Source organism: Crassostrea angulata, chromosome 5 (genome assembly GCF_025612915.1).
Source record: "Crassostrea angulata isolate pt1a10 chromosome 5, ASM2561291v2, whole genome shotgun sequence".
Taxonomy (NCBI): Eukaryota; Metazoa; Mollusca; class Bivalvia; order Ostreida; family Ostreidae; genus Magallana; species Magallana angulata.
Window position 1 is genome coordinate 28,070,356 of NC_069115.1, and position 24,521 is coordinate 28,094,876.

The window sequence follows — 24,521 nt, forward strand, 5'->3', positions numbered from 1 at the left end:
ATTACTCTGTAAGGTCCAGAAATGGAAATGTATATATATATATATTCTGTGACGGAGAATTGATACATAACATAGTCGTAAAAAAAATAGGAAGGTTGTTTGTTTACACAAAATTAGAAGTCATACAGAGGTTTATTGCTGCCTTATTCCATATGTTACCTGAGCTATCGGCTACAAGACCACTGAAGAATATAATATGATTAAATTGATCATGTTATAGGCTTACTCAGCCCTCGGAGTCATTCCATTACAAATCGAGTTTTATGGCTATGTGATTTGTTTTCAATGTAGACAAATGTCCTCAAAAGCTATTTTACAGTCTCTCAGCGAGTGCTTTTATTGACCAAGATGACATTGACTCTAAAATGATTTCATATTCTGACCATGTATGAACTTCACGAGTCCAAAATGAATTAAGAATTAACATTCATGTTGGTATCATTTGAAGAAAATACTAATCTATTGAGATAGTTATGCTGCCTTTAGTGCCTTATGCTTTTGGTAAATCAGATTGTAGAGTTACTACTTTGTCGGTAATAATTTTCTGTTGGTATAAACAAAATTTGGTATAACATATTAAGTAGGACCCATTTTTGGGAGTTGATTTTAATCAACTCTCCTATGCAGTTACTCTGGCAAACCGAAAGTGAAACAGTGTTTGGACCTAAGCACAAATCATCACCGCTGACAAGACTAAGTTCTTGAAAATAATAGAAAAAAATTTGATGTAATGTATGCTGAAGCATTGTTTTTCAAGGAAACTTATCTATAAACACTTTGAAAATAGTCAAATTTCATATACTACAAACAATTAAGATATTTTTGTAGTCTCATGTATTCCTACGCCAGAGTTAATATAGTCTTGTTCAACCAGATGCTCGACTGTCTCTGTAAATCTGCGACAAGCAGAGAGGGGGCTCTCTTGCTTGTTGGATATTAACGGAGACAGCCGAGCATCTAGTTAAACGAGACTAGAGTTCGATATCAATAGTGCTTGGATCCATACAATTTTTGGAATTGTTTCGATAACTAATACATACTAGTAGTTGAAATCTATCTTTAAATATTACACAACATGATTCATATGGGGTTTCTCGAAATTCTTGTCGGAAAACTCTAAAAATTCATATTTTAAAAACATGCGTAATTCAAATAAAAACTATTAATAGAAACTAATTGCCATGCAAGATAAATTGATTTTAAAATAAATGATAATCGATAAAATCAACTCCCATCAGTGCTTCAGGACTTTGATTCAATTTTGTTAGTTGTTTTTCATGATGGACCAACCCAAATTTTCCAGAATTTGGAAAAAAATATATAAACATAGGTAAAAAGTTTTGTGTGGAGTCAGGTAAACAAATTAACCCAAACCATCTTGATCACTTGAGAAATCAATTTCAACTAATTTAAAATGAGATTTGAACAAGTTTTAAAAGAGGGAAATTTACTATGTTTTCAATCATTTTGGGTTTTGGATAGAAAAGGGTGATATACTATAATAATACCGTACATTTATACCGGTAAATTTGTATTAAAATGTCTTCATTTTGACTTATGGAACTAATTTTTAAGGGGAAAATCTGGAAAAACAACTCATAAACAAGAAAAAAAGCTGTCAATGCGACAGGAAACTGGATTTTCCTTTGGATGAACAGTATCCATAATCCATTTGTCAACTTAGCTGAATTAATAAACACTATCTATCCAGAGGAATGGGGTATGTGGGAAAAAGCTTCCAACAATTCAAGAAAAGACTCGAGGCAAATCAAAATTTATCTTAAAAATGTTGCGCGAGAGTATTCCAAACTTAAAGTGTCAAAACTGCATCATAAAAAAATATGAAATCTCGAAAGGTTGATAATAATATTGCAATTTGAGAACTCAAGAAAGAGAATTTCAGATTCCTTTTTTTCAATTTATTCAATCATGGTTTTTATCATCATAATGGTATAAATTAATTACATGTATAACTTGCACACCAAATGTATCACAGTTGAAAAAAAAACCAATAAGCTACAGGTACCTCACATCAGCAGAATGTTGGCATATTCACATAATGTCAAGCACATCAACATGAAATAGCTCACATAACAATTTGTGTAGTAATGTGTCTTGCACACATGTAGAGTTTTAGAAATTTTTACAGTTTTATGTATCTGCACACACATCAACAATGCAAGCTTAGGTACATAATCTTTTGTGTATTTGCACATTTACATACAACTGACAAATCTGAATGCATGTATACATAAACATTAGCACAAAAAGCATTCAAATCGTTCCCTGTTATCGCAGTAAAAATATCTTTCAATCCAAAAATGTTTCTAACCTGCATGCACCATCATACAATGTACATTCTGACTGAGGTTTGCACCAAATTCTTATCAAAAAAAAAATATTTAAAAAATATCAAATACAAGGTGGGTGGGGAAATTTTTTTGTCACTTCCTATATGTACACAATGTATTTTCAACTCAATAAGAAATCATCACTCTAACACAAAAACCATCTTTAAACATTTCACGTCATCATTCATGATACTACCATGAAAAAAAAAAATAAATTCCACAGAATGCAGATACATAATAGTATTAATAAATGTACCATGTTTAAAGAAAGTAGAATTATCTAACAATGTATGTGTTTTGCGTCAACTTCTTGATTGTGAGTTGTGTCAAAGATTTGTTCAATGAGAAAAAGAAAATTTGTGCTCGAATACTACTCCTGTTCTTCTTTCATTTTTCTCTGCTATTAACTACCAGCATGGCCAAAACTTCTTCCGAATCCCATCTATGATAATTTATTTGAAAGAATGAGCAAATATGCACCTCTGTTACCCAATACACTGAAGAAAACATTACAGCATAACAAGAAGAGAGCCTGGATACTCTATCTGAAAACATACTACTGAAAAGACAAATATAACTTCAGAGGTTCTACCTGAACGCATAAAAAAAAAATTAATAGATTAAAGCCATCAGTACAAATATTAGAATGTTGGTTTAAGAATATATCAAGGAATAAGAGTTTCAAGTTTTTATCAATCCTGAAAATGTCAGTAGACAGACTTAACAGAAACAAAGCACGTACATCATCATAGATTAATAAGATAAAATGTGAACATGTACATGTATATAACAGACAAATAGAAACCTTTTAAACCACTGATACAACAAAAGGTAAATGAAATTGTCTGCACTATCAAAGAGGAAGAGCACTACCAACTTTTATTTAAACATACATTTTCCATTGTTTACCAAAAAAAAAAAAATCAGCATGAAATAAAATTGCATTCATTTCACAAGAAAATGGTGTAAATTGACCACAGGTACAGGCGATACATGATAAAAAACAAATCTATACATTATTACACGCAAAAATACAACATTCTGTTCCCCCAAAACAATATCATTGGTCCTCATACAAGTAAACTATCACTCCTTGTAGCCACAGTCAGCAATTGTTCAGGCACCTCCTCGCAAAAATCACTATTCATTAAGTTCAACATGGTTGAACTTATTTAATATCTATTACTAAACTTGGTTAACATATTCACCAATATAAATAAAACCTAACAGAGGAGTTAAACCTTAGTTTAAACAAATATAAACAATTAAAACAAAAAAAAATTACAATTTAATAAACTTAAGGCAGTTTTCCTTTTATTTTTTGTAAAGGGAGTTTACTCCTTTAATTTTGGAAAATATAAACTTTCTTCATGTTTCAGGATTTCTGTCAGATGTTTGTTTGAAAAAAATAATAAATGTCCACAACTACCTTGATCGTAACACTATTCTGATAAATAATTTCACATATTATATGAAACTTTACAGCCAGAAAGTGTCATAGAAGAATGTTATAAATATCATCTCACTTTTACTCCTTTCGTTACTTGCCATACATGTACCAATCACACATCAAACTCCTTCTCTCAAGTTAAAGTCTTTCAATACATGTACATGTACAACTGCAATATTATCTAGTATCTATTCCAACTTGCTATCTACTTTCAGATCAAGCTCAAATTAAAATAAAACAACAAAAACTACCAGTAATCAAGATAATGGATTCATTAAATATGGATACGATGGTTCATTTTGTAATTAAACGCACTTTGACTAAAAAAAAACATCCTGTATAACGCCATCCAGAAAAAAAAAATGAAAAATAAAAGGTTTTGCACAAACTTGGTCAAATCACGCCTCCATCTCAAGTCCAATACAATGGAAGATCCACTTAGTAAAGATTTAACACACACTAAAAAATAGAATTTTTTCATGGGATTCTAAGAGCTGTGTGGTATCTTTACCGAGTTGCATGGCGTCTGTATAATCAAAACCAGCACTCTTGATAAAACGGAATCAGTTGAAGAAGTTGTTGACCCCTACTTCTCCGTTCTCCGCCAGAATTTCTATACTGCTGTCGTCGGGCGTATTGCCGGTGGTTCCCGACCCAGAATTAGGAGTGTGAAGTCCGTTCTCTTTCAGATTTAGATCTAAATGCGGCGACCTCTCTCGGGAAGCCACGAAACCAGAATCACTAGGGGAAACCACATCTAGTCCGATTATTTCTGCTACCGGAGCAGGTAATTTTTTACTGTCTTTCAGTTGTATATAAATGCCTTCCGCCTTTTTGAGTGTGTCTTCTAGATGGATCGCACCACTCATATCATTGATGTGCTTGGGAAAAAAGAAGAAAATTAAAGAATCCAGTGTCATAATTTATTTTTATTGATATGCAAACAGAAACAAAACTTTTTGCTGGTCTTTACTATACAAAAATTTTTAATATAATCTACGACATACATATAATTTATAGTCCATTAAATGAAGAAACGTTTTTTTTGGTTCATTAATAAAACTGCACTAAAAATTGCAGAACAAAATCAATCACCATTTTTCAATGAAAATCTTACTTTGAGTATTTCTGTAAAGCCAAATTTGTTTTCCATGAGTGTGGATTTCTCCGTGTCTAGTACAGCTAAACAGATCAACAGGTGGAAATTCTTACACGGCCTGTCCGTCCACAACACCTATAGTTAACACAGAAATCAACATAATGTTATACAGAAGTTGGTCATATAAATCTTTACACCTGAACAACAAAATCTCCTTATACCTGTACTGTGGTGACAGAAAGTAATTCTATGAATTTCACTTACAATTTTACAGTTATATTATTATGAGATTAGTATACATGTTGAATTATCAGAATAGTAAATATGTAATGAGGAACCATATACGGTACATGTATCCCTACTAGCTAGCTTCATGTACAGTAATTGAATACCACCATACAATATTATCTATGCCTTTTTTTTCATCATGGATAAAGTATGCATCACAATGTTACTATCCTCTTACCTCCCAAAACCTCATCACATCATTAAAGGAGAATTCTCGTTTGAATAAAATCAACAGCCATCGGAAGCAAAAATAGAAATTTCCAGAATCATGACTCTCTGAAAGGATATTTGACAAACGCTAAGTAAGATATCATATACTGTTTTCATAATACGCTGTCATAAATGCATTTAAATGATGATTTACACTTACTATGAAGTCTTAACAAAACCTACCTAGATAACTACACAACTCCGGGTCCACAAACTGCATCAGTTTATGGATCTGAGACAACTGGGTTTTCATCCCGGCCTGATCCATTTCAAAGTTATCACACTGCGTAAAAAAAATAATTTCATCTTGTAACAATGTCATGTTTAAAAAATATTGCTTCTACATGTACATGAGAACAATACAACATTTTAATTTCAATCATGTCTTGTGAAGGCTTTACTGAACAACAAGAGATTGTGCATAATCTTACTGTTACCAATTATTTATATAAAAGTTTTGTCACTTTACAAGAAATTGGAGTGTAAAAACATTTTTACAAAATAAATTTCTTTGCTTTTGTATAGAGAATACTTCACTTATTACATAATAATTTTTGTCTTAAAAGATACCACCACTGCAGAGAGGCACATTCTCCTTCTCAGCCTATGGGTAACCTGTAAATGCTAATTAATTTTTTTCCAGTAGGCTATCACCCTCTACTTGAGGAAAAAAAAGTTCTCATGACAGAACTCCCCTCATTGAAATTTCAATGTATGATTAATTAATTCCTCCTGGCCAGCATTTAAGAATCAGCTACTAAAGACCACCATAATTATACTCACGACTCTCTCCATCAGACCAGCGAAGCACCAGAAGGCGTCCACCTCGTTCTCCATGACCACCAGTACAGGAGACAGCAGGTCACTCATTCCCTGGACGTAACCTACACACGTACAAAACAAGACCAAGATTAATTAATGTTTAGTTTCAGAAGCACCACTGCATAAGGTTGAGTATTGATTCATTTTGTTGCCATATCATATTGAAAAGGGGAATAACTCAATTTTTACATGCAATTTTTCCAAGAAAATTTATGGTAATTCCATTAATTTGTATTAATATGTTGGTTCATTTTCAACATAGGGTACATGTCAATATTTTCTCAAGAGAAGTAATCAAAGACATCAAAATTCTTATGAACAGAAATCTTCTTTGCTTAATACATAAATGGGCTAAAACAAGTGAAATGCAATTATAATATATTTAATCACCAGTAATTTACAGTCAATCCTGTATTGAGATTTGGACTTACCCAGATCAAAGTTATACATGCAGTAGGTCATCAAACAGTCATTTAACACCTGGAGGTTTGGATTACACTCCCCCTCAAAGAACTTGTGGGTTCTGTCTGTCCGTGTCACATCCTTCTCTACAAACAAAAGGATTTTTTCAAATACATGTATATATATAAAACGTTTATTTAAATAGAAATCTTTGTCTGGGCTACACTGTTGAATCATTAAAATGTGTGACAGCTCAATTTTCAAGAATTTCATTTGACTATATCCTTCACCAATACTGTAAAATCAATGAAAGTTGTCCCCAAATGAATATTATGTACTCTCACTTACTCATGTTTTCTTTTTAACTTGAAGTATTTAAAATACCTTTAAACAGCCTTCCAAACAAATGTGTTTCCTTGTACATTAGGATCATATGTATATAGAAAAGCATGTACCGATACATATCATATGTAGAGCATAATGTTGTTGTACATATCATATGTAGAGCATCATGTTGTTGTGCATATCATATTTTGAGCATCATGTTGTTGTACATATCATATTATATAGAGCATCATGTTGTTGTACATATCATATTTTGAGCATCATGTTGTTGAACATATCTTATGTAGAGCATCATGTTGTTGTACATATCATATGTAGAACATCATGTTGTTGTACATATCTTATGTAGAGCATCATGTTGTTGTACATATCATATGTAGAGCATCATGTTGTTGTACATATCTTATGTAGAGCATCGTGTTGTTACTACAGGTATCAAACCATGAATTCATGTGATACACAATTCTGGTACAAAGGCAGCAATTACAATTCAGACATGGACTAACCAATCAGACATTTTCTTTCTTTCAGCAGAGAAAACCTCCTCTCCTGGGCCTCACTAATGGTCTTCCACTGTAGCTTCATTCTGAAGTAGTCATCCCTAGAAACAGGAAAAACTAAGTTGTATCATGACATGGATGATTAAAATCTAGTAATTAAGGTTTAGGTACTTTGAATTTAATTCATATGAAATTTAGTACTGTAGTTGTGCAATCATAATAGAATCAAATAATTCCAAACATTAATCAAATCACGTACACTTTCCGCTTTCTCTCGTCAGTCCTGGTTTTGTAGGTTGACTGCCAATCATGGTATCCAAGGAGAAACTTCCACACCTCTATCCGAATACTGGGCTCAATACCCTATAACAATGTCAGTCCATTATATCAATGATTCAATACCCTAAATGAATGAATTTCAATAAAAAAAAAAAAAAGGAGAAAATATACTGTAACCAACATCTAAAGACTATGAAATTAATGGCAACTTTGGAATTACATTACATGTCAGTACATACCCCTCTGAACATGACGTCTTTGAGGTGTTCCACATTCTTGATCCTCCCGTCAGCGTCCATGTGTTTGGACCACTGCTGGGCCGTCAGGGGGGCACTCCTCTTCACCTCCGGCCTTGAGGGAAGCTTGGTCTGTAAAGGTTAAGGTAACTTTATATTGCAACTAATGGTGCAGTAATTTTATCAAAGCTATGCAAAATAAGATTATACTATTCATTTAAAACAGTTATTCCATGCACTAAAGCAAATATGGACATCATAAACAATAGAATGGGAAAAAACCCTTTCATTATGAACATGATGAAGAAAAAGTATATGATTCCTATTCAACTTTCCCATCCCCTTCTTGAATAATTTCAGAGCAAACAAAACTATTGCAAGCAAAATCAAAATTGTTACAAGATTCCTAAAATTCTTTTCGACATATTTGTTGAAGATTATCTACATACGCTTGCTTGCAAAAATAAGTAGCCACAAACCAGTTACAACCTGGTTAATTCAAATGTAAAGCTGCAGGGAACAAAAGTCGCTTTTACAGCAAAAGACTGGGTTTTTTACAAGTACATTACATCGGTTACCTTGGTGACAAACTCGAACCCCGCCTCCTGTTGGCTGATCTCCATGCCCGGGATTTCCTGATCGGCCTGCAGGATTTCCGCCACCTCCTTTGGGCGGTGTGTGACTGGCTCCTGGGTGAACATGGTGTCCCTCAGAAAGTTGGTCACCTTGGAGAAGCCGCCCAGGGTGGTGGTGTAGGGGTCCTTGATGAATTTCTAAAATACATAAATACAAGACGTGTACATAACCTGAAATGAATGTGTTCTATAACAACAGTTCAAAGTAATTTTGTATTAAGTTTGTATCCATGATTTTTTTTTTTAAAAGAATCACTTTAATAAGTCTTTGCTTTCTATAAGCAAGACCCTTTACCCCCCCCCCCCCCCCCACCAAAAGTTAAATATCATAAAGAAAAACATGTCAACATCAAAGCCATTGACACTTTCTTGCTTTACTTTTTGTTAGTAGTACTTTGTTAATCTTTAAATGTCATTAATTGGAAGGATAAACACCCTGTATATCTACTGGTACATGTACTTGCAAACACAATCTAATCGCAAGCTGTAGAAACAAAACTTAGGTAAAACAATACATTTTCCATTATCAACAACATTTATTTTGCATTTAGTAAATGTATGATATCCCTATGGCATGAATGTATTACATTAAATTCACAAGCAACATATTAATCATAATTTCATTGTAAATGTAGCAGTATATCATAATTGGGATTAGATCATACTATTTTAACAATATTACTGCTTTCTAGACGAGACAAGTTTAACTTCTGCAATCCAAATTTTTTTTCTTAATGTGGGCACTTTGTCACATATACAAAAACATAGGTAATCACAGATTACAAAGCTCACCGAGACGAGGCATCAACTTTATGAGGCATCACCTTTAAAACCACCTTTATCATATGATATGAAAATCATAGTTAATGATCTTGGATATTCATGGATACTGTTTTGACACAATATCGTATATCATATGTAAAAAATTGTATGATAATCCTATGTTCATTTCATACATTATTATAAGATACAATGTTTATCAATACAATAATATAAAATATGATATTGCATCCAATGATACTTACAATATATATCATTTAATACAATATAATACTGTAATAAATATTGATGCAATATGATTTTGTAACATATAATATGACATTGTATCGTGTTATACATTATTGTATTTAATCACATAATACAATATCATAATATCTAATATAAATACAATATAGCATTATTTGATACTATATCATATCACATAATACATCACAATATTGTAACATATGATATTATATTGTATAATATAGTATAATTTTGTATTGTATGATATTGTATCATATTTGATACACAATATTGTATCATATGATACAATATAATTTGATAAAACATTGTTTCATATCATATGATACAATATCATCTGATACAGTACGATATTATATAATACAATATCATTTTATACAATATCATATCATATGATACAATATCATATTATACAATATCATATTATATGATATCTTATAATATCATATAATACAATTTCATGTATTATATAACAATATATTATATAAACCAATATCATATTATACAATATTTTATCATACAATATGCTATAATAATAATATACAATATCGTATCATATGATACAATATCATATATTGCAATATTATATGAAACAATATCATTCGATAAAATAATATATTATACAATATCATATTCTACAATATTGTATAATAATATACAATACTATACATAACAATATCATAATACAATATCATATAATAATGTACAAAAAAATTGATACAATATCATATCATATCATATAACTTTTTACAATATAATGTATGATATTACATTGTATCATATAAAACAATAGTGTATCATATCATAGAATACTATATCATAGGAATCATGTTAAATCATTTAACAACAAACACATCTATCAAGCAGGTTTGAGTGAGGTAGGAGAATTTTTAGCATCCTTGATAATGGAGATCAGGCTCTGCATCTGAAGCTACCTCTGCAATTCATTTATATTATAGTTAAATCAATTATGCAAGCTATTATCTATAAAACATGTAACCTGTTCCAAAAAACTAAACCTCATCCAGCATCCGAAACCTATGGCTCAGATTCAGCATTCAAGCCTGTCAGATGCATCAGTATCATGAGATGCATCATCCCTGCAAGTTTGGTGATGTAAGGACCAGTAATAACTAAGATATAATCATCAGAGGGCACCTGCTCTAAAAACTTTAACCAGCTCTTAAAACCTTAACCTCATCCAGCATCCGAAACCTATGGCTCAGATTCAGCATTCATGCCTGTCAGGTGCATCAGTATCGTAAGACGCACCATCCTTGCAAGTTTGGTGAAGTTAGGACCAGAAATAACTAAGATATATTTTTTAGCATCCTTGATAATGGAGATCAGGATCTGCATCTGAAGCTACCTCTGCCATTCATTTATATTATAGTTAGATCATATATGCAAGTTTGAAATAGTGCTATTACCTACATATATTAAACATGTGACCTGTTCCAAAAAAACTAAACCTCATCCAGCATCCGAAACCTATGGCTCAGATTCAGCATTCAAGCCTGTCAGGTGCATCAGTATCATAAGACACACCATCCATGTAAGTTTGGTAAAGTTAGGACCAGTAATAACTAAGATATGATCATCAGAGGGCACCTGCTCTAAAAACTTTAACCAGCTCTTAAAACCTTAACCTCATCCAGCATCCGAAACCTATGGCTCAGATTCAGCATTCAAGCCTGTCAGGTGCATCAGTATCATAAGACGCACCATCTATGCAAGTTTGGTGAAGTTGGGACCAGTAGTAACTTAGAAATGGCTATCAAAGGGCACCTGCAACAAAAACTTTAACCTGCTCGAAAAACCTAACTTCATCTAGCATCCGAAACCTTCGGCTCAGATTCAGCATTCAAGCCTGTCAGGTGCAAAAGTATCATAAGACACACCATCCATGCAAGTTTGGTGAAGTAAGGACCAGTAGTAAGTAAGATATAATCATCAGAGGGCACCTGCTCCAAAAACTTTAACCAGCTCTAAAAACCTTAACCTCATCCAGCATCCGAAACCTATGGCTCAGATTCAGCATTCAAACCTGTCAGGTGCATCAGTATCATAAGACACACCATCTATGCAAGTTTGGTGAAGTTTGGACCAGTAGTAACTTAGAAATGGCTATCAAAGGGCACCTGCAACAAAAACTTTAACCTGCTCCAAACACCTTAACCTCCTCCAGCATCTGAAATTCATGGCCCAGATTCAGCATCCAAGTCTCTCAAGTCCATTAGTAGGTCCAGATGCATCATTCATGCAAGTTTGGTGAAGATAGGACAAGTAATAAGTTAGATACAGGACCTGCAACAAAAACTTTAACCAGGTCCGGACGCCGACGCCGACGCCGACGCCGAGGGTATAGCATAAGCTCCCCCCGACTTCGTCTCGGTGAGCTAAAAAATATTGAACTTAATTTTAGCATAACTTTGACAAAACACAATATCGATCGTTGCATTTCTCATGGTTCTAATCACATATTCATTATGGCATCTTCTAAAAACTGTACTGATTTCACACAGGTTGTTCATATATCAAGCTAATTTAAACCTAATAAATTCAGTATACATGAAATATTACATTCAAACATTAATGGAAATAAAATATGGTTAATACAAAGTACATGTATCACATTAATCACTGAAATATCGAGATAAAATTGTTACTAACCCTTTTATGCCTCATCACTTACTTAAACACCATGGGTATATTTAAAACCAGAAAATTTGAAAGATTTTTCCAAACTACTGACGTTTTCTTAACCCAAGTTATCGACTCTGAAGGGTACATACAATGGGAGCAGACAGCTTTTATTTATCACTATAACGTAATTCAAACACAATAGCTCTGACTAAGGACATCATTAATTTCTGAATAGACATATTCCACATGCTCCTTGGGGGGTAAAAGTATGCTGATGCACTTAAGGTAGTTTACACTTCAGGATATATTTCCCGGATATACTTCAACAAAGGATATTTTCTATTGTTGTTTTGACGGCTGGGTTGTGACTGGACTGTTGGATACAGCGGTTATATTGTGCTGGGAAAGTTTACTTCAAGACTTACAAGTGGTGTGCCATTCACTTAATTAATGGTACAAGTCAATGGGAATTTCAAGCTACACTTTATAATAACAATATGATTATACTATAGCAGTTTAATTACTTTGGTGTTACAGTTTTCTTTGTTAGTCTATAAATATATATATGATAAATGCTGGTCTGAATTGAATGTGTGAGTACCCGTAAATCAGTTTTTACAAGACTGGTACAGGAGTGTAGAAAATTCACCCAAATGTTTGAATTACAGAATCTTTAAGAAAAGCTTTGGACAGGAAATTTATCTTATGAAACTTCCAAATGATTTAAGATTCATATTTACAAAATTTAGAACCTGTAATCATAAATTACCTATTGAAGCTGGAAGATGGAATAACATAGAAAGATGTCATAGAATTATGTAATAAAAACACTTTGGGTGACGAATACCACTATGTTATGGAATGCCAGGCATTTTCTTTATTCCGCAACAAATTAATTGAAGAAAAATATTCAACAAATGTTAATACTTATAAATTTGGGAACCTTATGAATACCAATGACATTGATTTATTAAAAAAAATATTAGCTCGATTTAATTAACTCTGTACTCTTCCTAACTTGACCCTGCATTTGTACATTTGTAAATATTTTTGTTTTTAGTACCTCATGTACCATTGATATGGTTTGAGAGAAATAAACATTCATACTCAGTAATAATTAGTAGCTGGTAAAAGAGATTTTATTTTGATCTTGTATCCTAAACTCTCTTAGAGTCTGTAAACCAAAATCCTTAATCTAACTTTAGCAATTGTAGTTTTAAAAAAATCCTACAAGATAAATATCTAGCGGTAAAATTTTAGCGCTACAAGAGAATTTGAGTTGAAAGACCATATAGTGCCACAATTCTATAAACAAAAAAAAACATGCATTTTTTTAAAAGATAAATGTGTGTACGATTAGGTCTTACTTCATTTTTTTTCCTTACATACCTAATTGAAACCAAAGTTTCCCCCAAAAAATTTAATTTTCTTTTAATCACGCTCACCAACACAGTATTATCTACAAGGCAGTGAGTGGGTCTAAGTTTACAGGTATGAATAAATGGAGGAACAATCGACAATCTCTTGATTTAGCACACTTAAGTTTCTATTTCGTACTTGACTTTGATAAAAAAAAAATCATAAATATGACCCATCAACATAAAAATTGCTTTTATTAAAAGGGAAATTTAAAAACTCCAGATTTGTTAACTGTAATTTTTAAATCAAAAGAGAAAAGTTAACTTTGTGAATCAATGCAAATCATATCATTTACTCTATTAAGAAATGATTTTTTTTTAACTTTGCTTAAAAAAAAATTTGATTTTAATATTTTCTGTATTAAATTGTTCATCAAATCTTTAGGCATTTATGCAATCAAATTCCTTATATGATATCATGCAGTCTGATAAAAAAATATGAACACGGTCAAATGTTTTTAAAAACGCTGATTTTTGAATTGTATACATATGTGCAGGGTCAATACTCAATAATGTACAAATTGGAGACACTTCATGTTAATTGCAATAGCAAAGATTGTTAATATATTAAACTCTGGTTTTCATTACAATGTTTATAAAGCATGCATATACCGGTAAAATCATTGAACAGGTGCTTTGTGTGGTCCATTGCAAGTATCAATACCCAACAGTGTGTACCTCTCTCTCTCTCTCTCTCTCTCTCTCTCTCTCTCTCTCTCTCTCTCTCTCCCCCCCCCCCCCCTGTAGTTTTTACCTGTTGGATTTTTATGAATATAATCAAAACACTAAAAACCACGATGGAAAATCGATATCATTTCATCATTGAAATTGAATACTGCATTTCAATACCAAAGTATATCTTTTATCTCTATACACAAGATACAGACAAACAAAAAGAAATCTCCAATATGCAACAATTTGATAGTGGCACGAAAGCAGTGGATGCTGTCAGTTAAAGGTCTTACCTGTGTCATTGACTAAAAAAACACAAGCATGCACATTACATCATACAGGTGAGAGGTTTCCACATATTAATAATTCAAATCATGATGCAATACATGTACTCAATCGGTGACAGTGCATTGTTTACATATATAAATAAAACACCAGTCTAAAAACTTATAATTATATTAAAAAGAATGCAAGCACATAGAGAAATAAAATAAATGCTCTAATAGTGTGTAGTATGATTATTAAAGAATTGAATACAATGTAATTAATATGTTCACCCTCTGGTATGCAAACTATGAGTATAAGTGACTATTTGTTAAATAGAAAAAATTAAGAAACACCACTGAAAAATACAAAAAAAAAATCTGATTAAATTGAATATGATGAAATACTTACGGATACAAGATCGCCTGAAGAATCCGCAAATAAATGGAGCTCGTCGAAAGACTTCGACAACATGTCTGGATCGTGTTCTTGGACGATGAATAAACGGTTGTCGTTTGGAGATCTGTAGTAAAAATTGTAGGGGTAATTTATCTTGACGAGCCCTAATACCTATGTGGTAAGTGTACTTTTTACACACTCAGTATACTTATGAATACTAGTACCTTTTTATGTGAATGTATTTCCCAAACTGTTGCAGTAAAGCTTTGCTCCCTCCATTATGGAAGTGCAGTGCTGGGAAGGTGGTGCCATCCTTCAGAATAAATATGATGTAAGCCCAGCCATGATTTGGGGCGCTCCGTTTAAAACTCTTCAGATCCAAGATGTCAAAGCAGATGTTATATTTCTTCCGTAATTCTGCTTTCATATTTACTATCGAATAAAAAGAAATTCCAAATTTATCATGTTGATTGAACATATTCTATAACAGTTTATTATTTTCACACCTCTGTGACTTTATAAATGGTTCATAATATCCTGAAAATTACATGGATTTAAACAATATTAAGGACTTCAATTCTTCCTCATAGGTCACTTAATTGCCAATCTATTTGATATCTCCATGTCATTTCAATTGAATTCATAACCTGGATCTCAATACATGAATCAAAGTTTCTAAACCTTTTTATCATTGCAGTGGAAAATACATTAAATGGAGAACTTAGAAAAATTTAATCATATAGAAGCTCACAAGCATCCGAGTCCCTGTCCGGTTTGTAGCCGACCGACAGGGAGGATCCAATCACGGCCCACTCCTGATCAGCATTATTCTGTCCGTCCAACATCAACACTTCTTCAGCCCTCCACTCAATATATATCCCATCAGGCTGTTGACAAATAGATATAGAAGAACAAGAAGTTTCTTTCATTCCATAAACAATAAAATTACAGAAATTGATAAAATGCCTTAAAATCAGAAGAAACTGAATTGTCCATGAAGTCGCATTGCATTTGAAATGAGATATCTACAGAATTCCTCATATGTGTCTTGCTTTGTTGAAATCATTGGTTTTATCAAGGGGACAAAATTTTCTATAATTGTTTTTAAATGATGTGTGACAGTTGGACCGGATTGATCAGTTAACTTAGTAGAGTACCTGACTAGAGATTCAAGGAAGGGGGGGAGGGGTGGTTTGAATCCTAATTTGGTCTATCATGATTTCTCCTATCCTGTTACAGATGCCATGTTTTGACCTCCAAAGTAACAATTTCAGAGAGGCATGTGAATGAATTTACTAATTTGATTATATACCTTTTTCATGAGGTAAACTTTGCCTGGAATGTGAGCATCTTTATCTGTAGTATTGGAGTTCACATTCACCTGAATATAAACTCCATCCTTTTCAAATAGCACCTAAAAACAAACGCAAATATTTTCTCATAAAAATCGTGATGACATTTCATATAACCTTTTGTAAAACAATCTCTATGTCTAATATATAAATGTTTCAGTGTTAATAAAACGTATAAAATTTAAAAACATGGATAGGAACTTCTGGAAGGTGGTATTTAAATTGTAATGGCCGAACACCATATTTTCATATATTAACAAATTGTGTATTACGAAACGACACTGGAAGACGTGTAAAGTAAGGTCTAATAGAACATCATATAGTTGCGTGGGAAAATTTTCTTACCTGTGATCGCAGTGCCATGTTTTTACAGATTAGTTAAATGTTGTCATTTAGAAATGACGTCAAGTTAACTTGCATGCCCCTTACATCTGCAACAAAATCAATTTTGTTTTAGGAAAAATAACGATTGTTTTCCGAAGAATTTCTCACAGAGATAGGATATTTTATAATTTAGAATAATATTATTTTTAGATAGCAAGTCAGTATTTCCGAACGATTTTCACATTTGTTTATATTTTTTATTGATGTTGCGGCCTTAAAGCGGAAGAAACCCGTGACCATCTCTTCATGACGTAAACAAAAAGAAACGCCATGTTGTTAAAGTGAAGTGCAGAAGTAACCTACAGATGATGATTACATGTTTAATTTTAGCCTCGTAACAGTACATCACAAGATATTTGAACATATTTTGTCGGAATTAAGCGATGGCGGATTCTGGCGGTCGGAACTTCTCGTTCAAGTGCGTTCTTCTTGGAGAAGGTTGTGTGGGAAAAACTTCACTGGTTCTGCGATATGTCGAAAATAAATTTAACGATAAACATATAACAACATTACAGGTAATTTAATGGAGTTTTAGCCATACATGTTTGTATTACGTCCTCCTGTTGTTGATTGATAAATGACAGCACGGAGCACGAGTGCATTTAAAACACATGTAAAAGGGGTGTTAGATAAGTATTCACTTTTATGATAATAATTCTTATGATATTATTTAACATGTATATCACATGAGTATTTTAAAATGAAGTCATGTCACTTAACCAGGGCTCCTAGCCTTCCGTTGTGGTACTGTGTACTAACCACTGCATTAGCTACTGATCGAGACCAGGGATGTATATACTAGTATCTATATACGTCCCTGCCGAGTATCGAGACCCATATTGTTACTGACAGTCAAACACGGCTGCTGACATAAACATTTACTGAAATACACCATTTTAAAACAACTGACAACACTGTGAAAAAGTACTTCTTTTCAACACAATGACAAAATTCATATTTAATTTTGAAAACCTTATTCCGTCCTCTGAAAATTGCTAAGAAAATTTATCCCTGCAATAGATTTTTACAGAAATATACCTTACTCTGAATGTCTCTGTGCTCTTGTATTGGCTGTCAAGACTAACAATTGTAATGACCTAAAAAATGTACACGGGTGGAACACATGGCTCAGTGGTCATGGGCGTTAGACCAGGAACCGGAAGGTTCAAACCTCATTTTGGTCACTTGATGTGTGATGTGCACTTGAATGGGGCATTTTACCTAGTACATTGTCTCAGTCCACCCAGCTGAAATTTGAAATTGGGTACCAGCATATACTGGGAGTTAACTTGCGATGGACTGGTGTCCCATCCATGGGTAGTCAATGACTCTCATCCACTTAGCACCACAGAAACCAGAGATAAGCACTGTCCTTATGTGCCTAATGGCACGGAGGTGGATTTAACTTTGAAAATATATATGGAAAGTCTGATGTACATAAAATTTTTAAAACATCCACATTTACTTACAAGTTAAAAAATTGTAACTGAATTTCAATTTTGAAAATTATGTACATTGATTTTGTATCATTTATAGGCCTCTTTCCTAACCAAGAAACTAAACATTGGAGGAAAAAGAGTCAATTTGTCAATATGGGTAAGAATATTTGAAAGTTTTATGAGTTGCATGCATGCTTTTCAGTGCAAAAGGGATTGATTTGTTCCTATTGGTACCCGTGTATGATGAATAAGACTGAATCTGAAATTTACCTATCGTAAAATTTGAGAGTAAACCGGAAAACATGGAATAAGACACAATGTTGAAAAACGATTTGCGTAAAGCATTTATTTACATAATATACAATGAAATGTGTATAAAGAATATTGTGATGATATTTTGGCTAGTTTCCCATGAGACTGATTACATGTAACTGGTTCCCTTTGTAGGACACGGCGGGTCAGGAGCGCTTCCATGCCCTGGGTCCCATCTACTACCGCGACAGTAACGGTGCAATACTGGTGTATGACATCACTGACGAAGACTCCTTCCAGAAGGTATGTGTCTAGTATACATATATACTGTCGTTTTAATTCCACTTTGTGAACATTTCACGATTTCTATACCAAGTACCAATTGCGATGGTTTTAATTTCACACTGCTTAAAAATCAATTGATCAGAATATAAGCATTGAAACATTTTTGAAAACTAATAATAGTATTCACGATGGGTTTAATTTCGCGGGAAAATGTTAAATCGCGAACATAGTGAAATTAAAACCGTGGTGATTATTTGCCAATCTACAGTAAGTATATATTGATATGTTCATGGACTATTAAAGAACTCAAGTCAATGCAAACATGTAGCTTTGCATGGATGAATTTGCTAAACTTCCCTCTGCTTTGTGAGTATTGGCATGTCAAATGACAATATTCTGTACAATTCAATTTTTATATTGACCATATTAAGGGCCCTTAAGGGGCAACAGGATGATTTTGCAATAAACACTCATAATGCACAATTAACACATACACAAAAGGGAAAAAGTTTTATAATTAAAAGGAGACAGACATAAACATTTGCATACATGTATATTTATAAACTTAATGTGTATAATTTATATACAACACCCATATATGTGGAATTTCTATCAAATGGAGAGTCAAGTGTTTCTTGCTGATCAATTTAAAAAAAGTTCAATTTATCTCATAATTATGACAGAACACAAGCAAAAGATAACATCTCAAAAGTCTATTTGATTAATTTCAATTTCATTGAATTTCTGTTTCAGGTGAAAAACTGGGTGAAGGAGCTGAGGAAGATGTTGGGCAATGACATCTGTCTGTGTATAGCGGGAAACAAGATAGACTTAGAGAAGGAACGCCACGTGTCTGTGGCAGACGCGGAAGCGTACGTAATCAGTTTGTCTTTTGTTTATGGAAATTGATTACTCTCTTCTATTGTGGTGTATTGTGTAAGGAAATACAGTCATTTTGTAATTCCTTGCATCCATATCCTTGTTTTGTAAAGGTTATAGCATGTTCCGAAGTCAAGACTTTCTAATACGTTTCTTTCCTCTCCTTCTTTTAGACAGGTTCAGTTAGAATAAATGGAGTTGGAAGTGAACGATATCAGATGCATGACTATAGATTGGGCACTAGTCTGATGTAATTTATATTCATTTGGTATAGTGGTAGTGCTTAAAATTTGTTAAATTTTTTTTTAGATGAATCTGTTTAGGGTTTTTGAGGAGACAAGCAGATCAGTTACCCTTGAGTAAATTAATGTACATGTGTTTGTCAGGAATTAAAAAGGAATAGAGAGGCTTTCTGTATAGTGCAAATTAAGATTTGGACCACAAGCTCTCGTGTTCATTTTGGTTCAAATGTGGATATTTTTGTGAATATTATAGGATTGATGAAAGTGCAGTTTGATCTGGATCCATAATAACTGTACAAATTTCAAAGTTCTATTTATGGATTTTTCAGAAGCTACTTGCAAACTTAATTCATTCACTTAAAAAATTATATAAAATTTTTAATGATACAGGTATTCTTAAAACGTGGAATTTGTGAACTGAGATGTAAAATTATACAGTAATAAGTTAAAATTTGTGATCTGAAGTTGAATGATGTTGAACCGAAAATGATTTTTAACCAAAATGAATATGAAGTAATTTTGTTCTTGATTGAATCCTAATTCTGACTTATTTATCTGATTTTGTAGTTATGCTGCATCTGTGGGGGCTAAACATTTTCACACATCTGCAAAACTGAACAAAGGTATAGAGGAAATGTTCCTAGATTTAAGTAAAGGTGAGTCACAAATGATGATGTCAAATCTTATTCATTATAATGTTCATTAGACATACTTCAATGTATCGAAAGCGGGAATGTGATTTGTAAAAAAAAATAGTTACGCCTGGGTTCAATTTTGTTCGTTTTCATCTTCCCCAGAACCTCCTCAGTGTCTCTTATAAACTGAATGTGCTGTTTACCACCCATTGTATCATTTGCATATTCTAATTGATATAGAAAACATCAGTGCTGATGAATAAATTGTGATAGAAGTTCCAAAATAGCACTGTAAACCAATTTTTATTCACGATTACTTTAATTCTAAATTTAACAGTCAGATATAAACTGGTATGTGATGACTAATTTTTGTGATTAAACCTTCTTCACACTTGAGTTGTCACTACATCCATTACAGCAAAGACTTTTCCTTACAAATATTTCTCATATATATGCGAATTGAAGTTGGTTTACAGTATTTCACTGTTTTGTTCAACATTCATTGCACTTCAAAATTAATTAGATATTCATTTACAAGTATAAACATATCTTTTATTGCAGTTTGTTTCATATTTACTGTTAGTATAAGCTATTGTTATTTTTCAGGTATGATAGAGAAAGCAGGACAGGATAACAACAGGAATCAAAAAGACAGTACGAACCGTAAAAGTGTTGTTGTCGTCGACGACGATACTCCAGCACAACAAAAGTCAGGTTGTTGTTGACACTGTTGCCATAGTGATGCCAGGTTTTTTTTCTCCCAAAAGAAAGAACAAGCAAGCTTCTTCAAGTCTTGATGGAAAGTTCAAATAGGTTATAATAGTGTTTAAATTAAGTTTCAGGAAGTGCATTAGTATTTAAGCTATGAGTCGCATCATGGCTGCAATTATGTTTTGGGTTTTGATATTGAAAGGTTTCTAGGAATTCCCAAATATTTGTGTGTATGGTTTTTTTTTTTTTCAAATATCACATTTGAAATGTGATGTTGGCATTATTGCATGATAAAATGAAATGCATAATACATGTTCATGTAAAAGTAGAGCATGTCATATGGAAATGCGTTTTATGAAATAAGATTCTCTTTTCATCCAGAGAATTTTATAGTACTCATGTACTTGCACATGTAAAAAGATTCATTGTAAATTTACAGAATGCTAAAAACCTCTTTATATAGTGCTGAATCCCATTGATCATTCTTTTGCAAATCTATTGAAAAGCTTGATTTTTTATTTCAGTTAATATACAGTTACGTACAATAATGTTTGCATTGATCTATAACAGAAGTTTGCCTGTTTCAAAGAAAAATTGAAATAATAGACATATACCGTTATTTTTTTTATTGATATCTAGTCTTTGTTAATTGTAACCCTTTTGAGGTAGGCATTCTGCAGCTCTTTTTTTCAGAATGTACAAGATTTTTAGTTCTTTTTTTCAAACATTTTCCAGAGCATTGAGTGTATGAAAGCATTTTTAAATAGGAAAAATCCAGAAGAATTGAGGAGGTTGCTCTTAAATGATTTAAGTGGGATATTTATCCCCTTTTTACATGTGTAATTTATTGGAATGTACATGTAATACATGTACATGTATATGAATTCATATTTCATAATGTAAAGTATAAGAATAGTTATATATAACAATGATAATTAACTGAGATATCCTAATTATGTAGAATATATAAGTTCACTTTCAGCAGCTTTTAAAGTGTTGTATTTAAAAAATTTGGATGCAGTCAATTACGTCATTTGTAAAGATAACTGGATGCATTCCTTAAATTGTTTAGTGTTTCATACACTGTAATTTGTTGATTTCATTTTTATTGCAAAAGGGGCTTTTGTTTTCGATTGAAAAAAACCCCATGGGATTTCATAACTTTAATTGTGTTTTCCTTATGTCAGTTCAATGTTTCATTTTTATTGCAAAAGGGGCTGTTGTTTTCTATTGAAAAAAAAACCCCATGGGATTTTGTAACTTTAATTGTGTTTTCCTTATGTCAGTTCAATGTTTAATGCTCTAAAGCATACATGTTGAAGTATTCTTTTCAGGTCAACTTTTATCCAAAGATCATTTCTAATCAGATCGAATTCAAAGTGGATATTTATCCCCTTTTTACACGTATAATTTATTGGAATGTACATGTAATACATGTATATGAATTCATATTTAATAATGTAAAAAATAGTTATATATATATATATATATATATATATATATATATATATATATATATATATATATATATATATATATATATATATATATATATATATATATATAAAACAATGATAATTAACTGAGATATCCTAATTATGTAGAATATATAAGTTCACTTTCAGCAGCTTTTAAAGTGTTGTATTTAAAAAATTTGGATGCAGTCAATTACGTCATTGTAAAGATAACTGGATGCATTCCTTAAATTGTTTAGTGTTTCATACACTGTAATTTGTTGATTTCATTTTTATTGCAAAAGGGGCTTTTGTTTTCGATTGAAAAAAACCCCATGGGATTTCATAACTTTAATTGTGTTTTCCTTATATCAGTTCAATATTTCATTTTTATTGCAAAAAGGGGCTCTTGTTTTCTATTTAAAAAAACCCTATGGGATTTTGTAACTTTAATTGTGTTTTCCTTATGTCAGTTCAATGTTTAATGCTCTAAAGCATACATGTTGAAGTATTCTTTTCAGGTCAATTTTTAATAATCATGCATAAGAAAGAAAAAAATGAACATGCATGTAATGTCATTCAAAATGGAATGAATAATTTTATGTACCAGTAAAAGGATTGATATTTTATTTGCTAAATTAGTTAAAATGACAAATGCTGTTGCATTGATTAATGTTATACCATGTTGAAATAGGTAATAAACTGTTTTAGTAAAAAAAGAAATGAAGTTTAAGTTATGTCCCCTTGCAATTTAAGGGGCCACATATTAATATTTTATCCCAGATTTCCCATTTGACTATTGAGCCTCTTTTCCTCTGTTTGTGTGGCAGTTTTCTTGTAATCCAGAAATAACCAATTGTCCTTGCTCCTCCAAAATTTGTCCTAGATATGAATGACTGCATGAAATTATTAGGTGCATGTGTACATCAGGGGTGTTGAGTGATATGTAAGCAGAGCTTTAGTGACCAATATGAATGTTGTGTGGGACTGCTATTTTTGTACTATGTTGTTCCTGTGTACTTTTTTCCAGACCTGCAATTCTCTCATAGTATGATGAAGTATCATCATAGATATAACTTAAATTTAATGTAGTGTACATGTAGTTGTATTGAGTTTCACAAAATAAGATAGAGGATGAGCATTAGGCAAGTGTCAATTTGTTTTCTAATTGTAATGTCCAGATACTCTTTTTTGTTTGATAATAATATACCAACTTTTGGCCAATATTTACCATATTATCCATTAACAATTTTTTTTCAATGGATTGTATTTGTCCACTGGAAATATACTAACAGATGATACTATCTATTATATCTATTACTGTAAATACTATTTTGCCAACACATGCATCATTCTTTAGTTTAGAGGGGTTTGAATTTGTCCATAAGATATACCCAGTACATTTGTACATCATACTTTAATGTCCATGTACAATTATTGTTAAGTTTCAGCCAGTTGTTGTGTAGTTTTTAGTGATTGCAGACTGCCATTGTCTATGATTGGTTTGATATGAAAGGAATGCAGCCCATTTTAATCTCATTGATACAAGAATGCAGCGAGATGAAAATTGTTTGATTTTGATCGCTTTTCATGGATGATTGAGTGAATTCTGTGATAAGTTGTTATTTCATGTGAAAATATTGAATTAAAAAAATATAATTACTGAATTTAGTCTTCTGTTATTTCTTTCAGTATTCTTCTTAAATTTTAAGGTGTATTATCTCTACCAAAAATACTACAGGCATGTACCTTCAATGGTTGATTATCAAAGCAGACAGCTATGGCTATCTGCTATTTAATAATTATAAGATTTTTATGAAACAATTGATGAAGAGCAGTTTTGTTGGAT

At 32.2% G+C, this 24,521-nt stretch overlaps 2 protein-coding genes across 2 annotated transcripts; one reads left to right on the forward strand and one right to left on the reverse strand.

Moving 5' to 3' along the window:
• Positions 1 to 1,904: 1,904 nt before the first annotated feature.
• Positions 1,905 to 16,862, reverse strand: LOC128183909 (TBC1 domain family member 15-like). The gene is made up of 15 exons (XM_052853131.1): positions 16,737 to 16,862; positions 16,352 to 16,453; positions 15,791 to 15,926; positions 15,264 to 15,471; positions 15,052 to 15,163; positions 8,561 to 8,755; positions 7,986 to 8,114; positions 7,727 to 7,830; positions 7,474 to 7,568; positions 6,652 to 6,768; positions 6,182 to 6,282; positions 5,582 to 5,681; positions 5,367 to 5,464; positions 4,919 to 5,035; positions 1,905 to 4,682 (listed from the first exon to the last, which is right to left on the reverse strand). The coding sequence occupies exons 1-15, from the start codon at positions 16,752 to 16,754 to the stop codon at positions 4,365 to 4,367; spliced, it is 1,950 nt and encodes a 649-aa protein (XP_052709091.1). The 5' UTR covers positions 16,755 to 16,862; the 3' UTR covers positions 1,905 to 4,364.
• A 133-nt stretch (positions 16,863 to 16,995) lies between these two features.
• LOC128183910 (ras-related protein Rab-21-like) lies at positions 16,996 to 22,612 on the forward strand. Its single transcript, XM_052853132.1, has 6 exons — positions 16,996 to 17,290; positions 18,312 to 18,371; positions 18,662 to 18,769; positions 19,505 to 19,623; positions 20,440 to 20,528; positions 21,114 to 22,612. Exons 1-6 carry the CDS (start codon positions 17,159 to 17,161, stop codon positions 21,230 to 21,232), a joined length of 627 nt encoding a protein of 208 aa, XP_052709092.1. The 5' UTR covers positions 16,996 to 17,158; the 3' UTR covers positions 21,233 to 22,612.
• The last annotated feature ends 1,909 nt before the right edge of the window (positions 22,613 to 24,521 follow it).

Bases quoted from the DNA above. Each gene is read 5' to 3' on its own strand.
- LOC128183910 (XM_052853132.1), top strand. From the start codon at position 17,159: ATGGCGGATTCTGGCGGTCGGAACTTCTCGTTCAAGTGCGTTCTTCTT. The intron at 18,770-19,504 runs GTATGTGTCTAG...TTTCTGTTTCAG, and splicing joins ACGAAGACTCCTTCCAGAAG to GTGAAAAACTGGGTGAAGGA. The intron at 19,624-20,439 runs GTACGTAATCAG...CTGATTTTGTAG, and splicing joins TCTGTGGCAGACGCGGAAGC to TTATGCTGCATCTGTGGGGG.
- LOC128183909 (XM_052853131.1), bottom strand. The intron at 15,164-15,263 runs GTACTAGTATTC...TTTTTACTACAG, and splicing joins AAATACATTCACATAAAAAG to ATCTCCAAACGACAACCGTT. The intron at 5,465-5,581 runs GTAGGTTTTGTT...ATATCCTTTCAG, and splicing joins GGAGTTGTGTAGTTATCTAG to AGAGTCATGATTCTGGAAAT.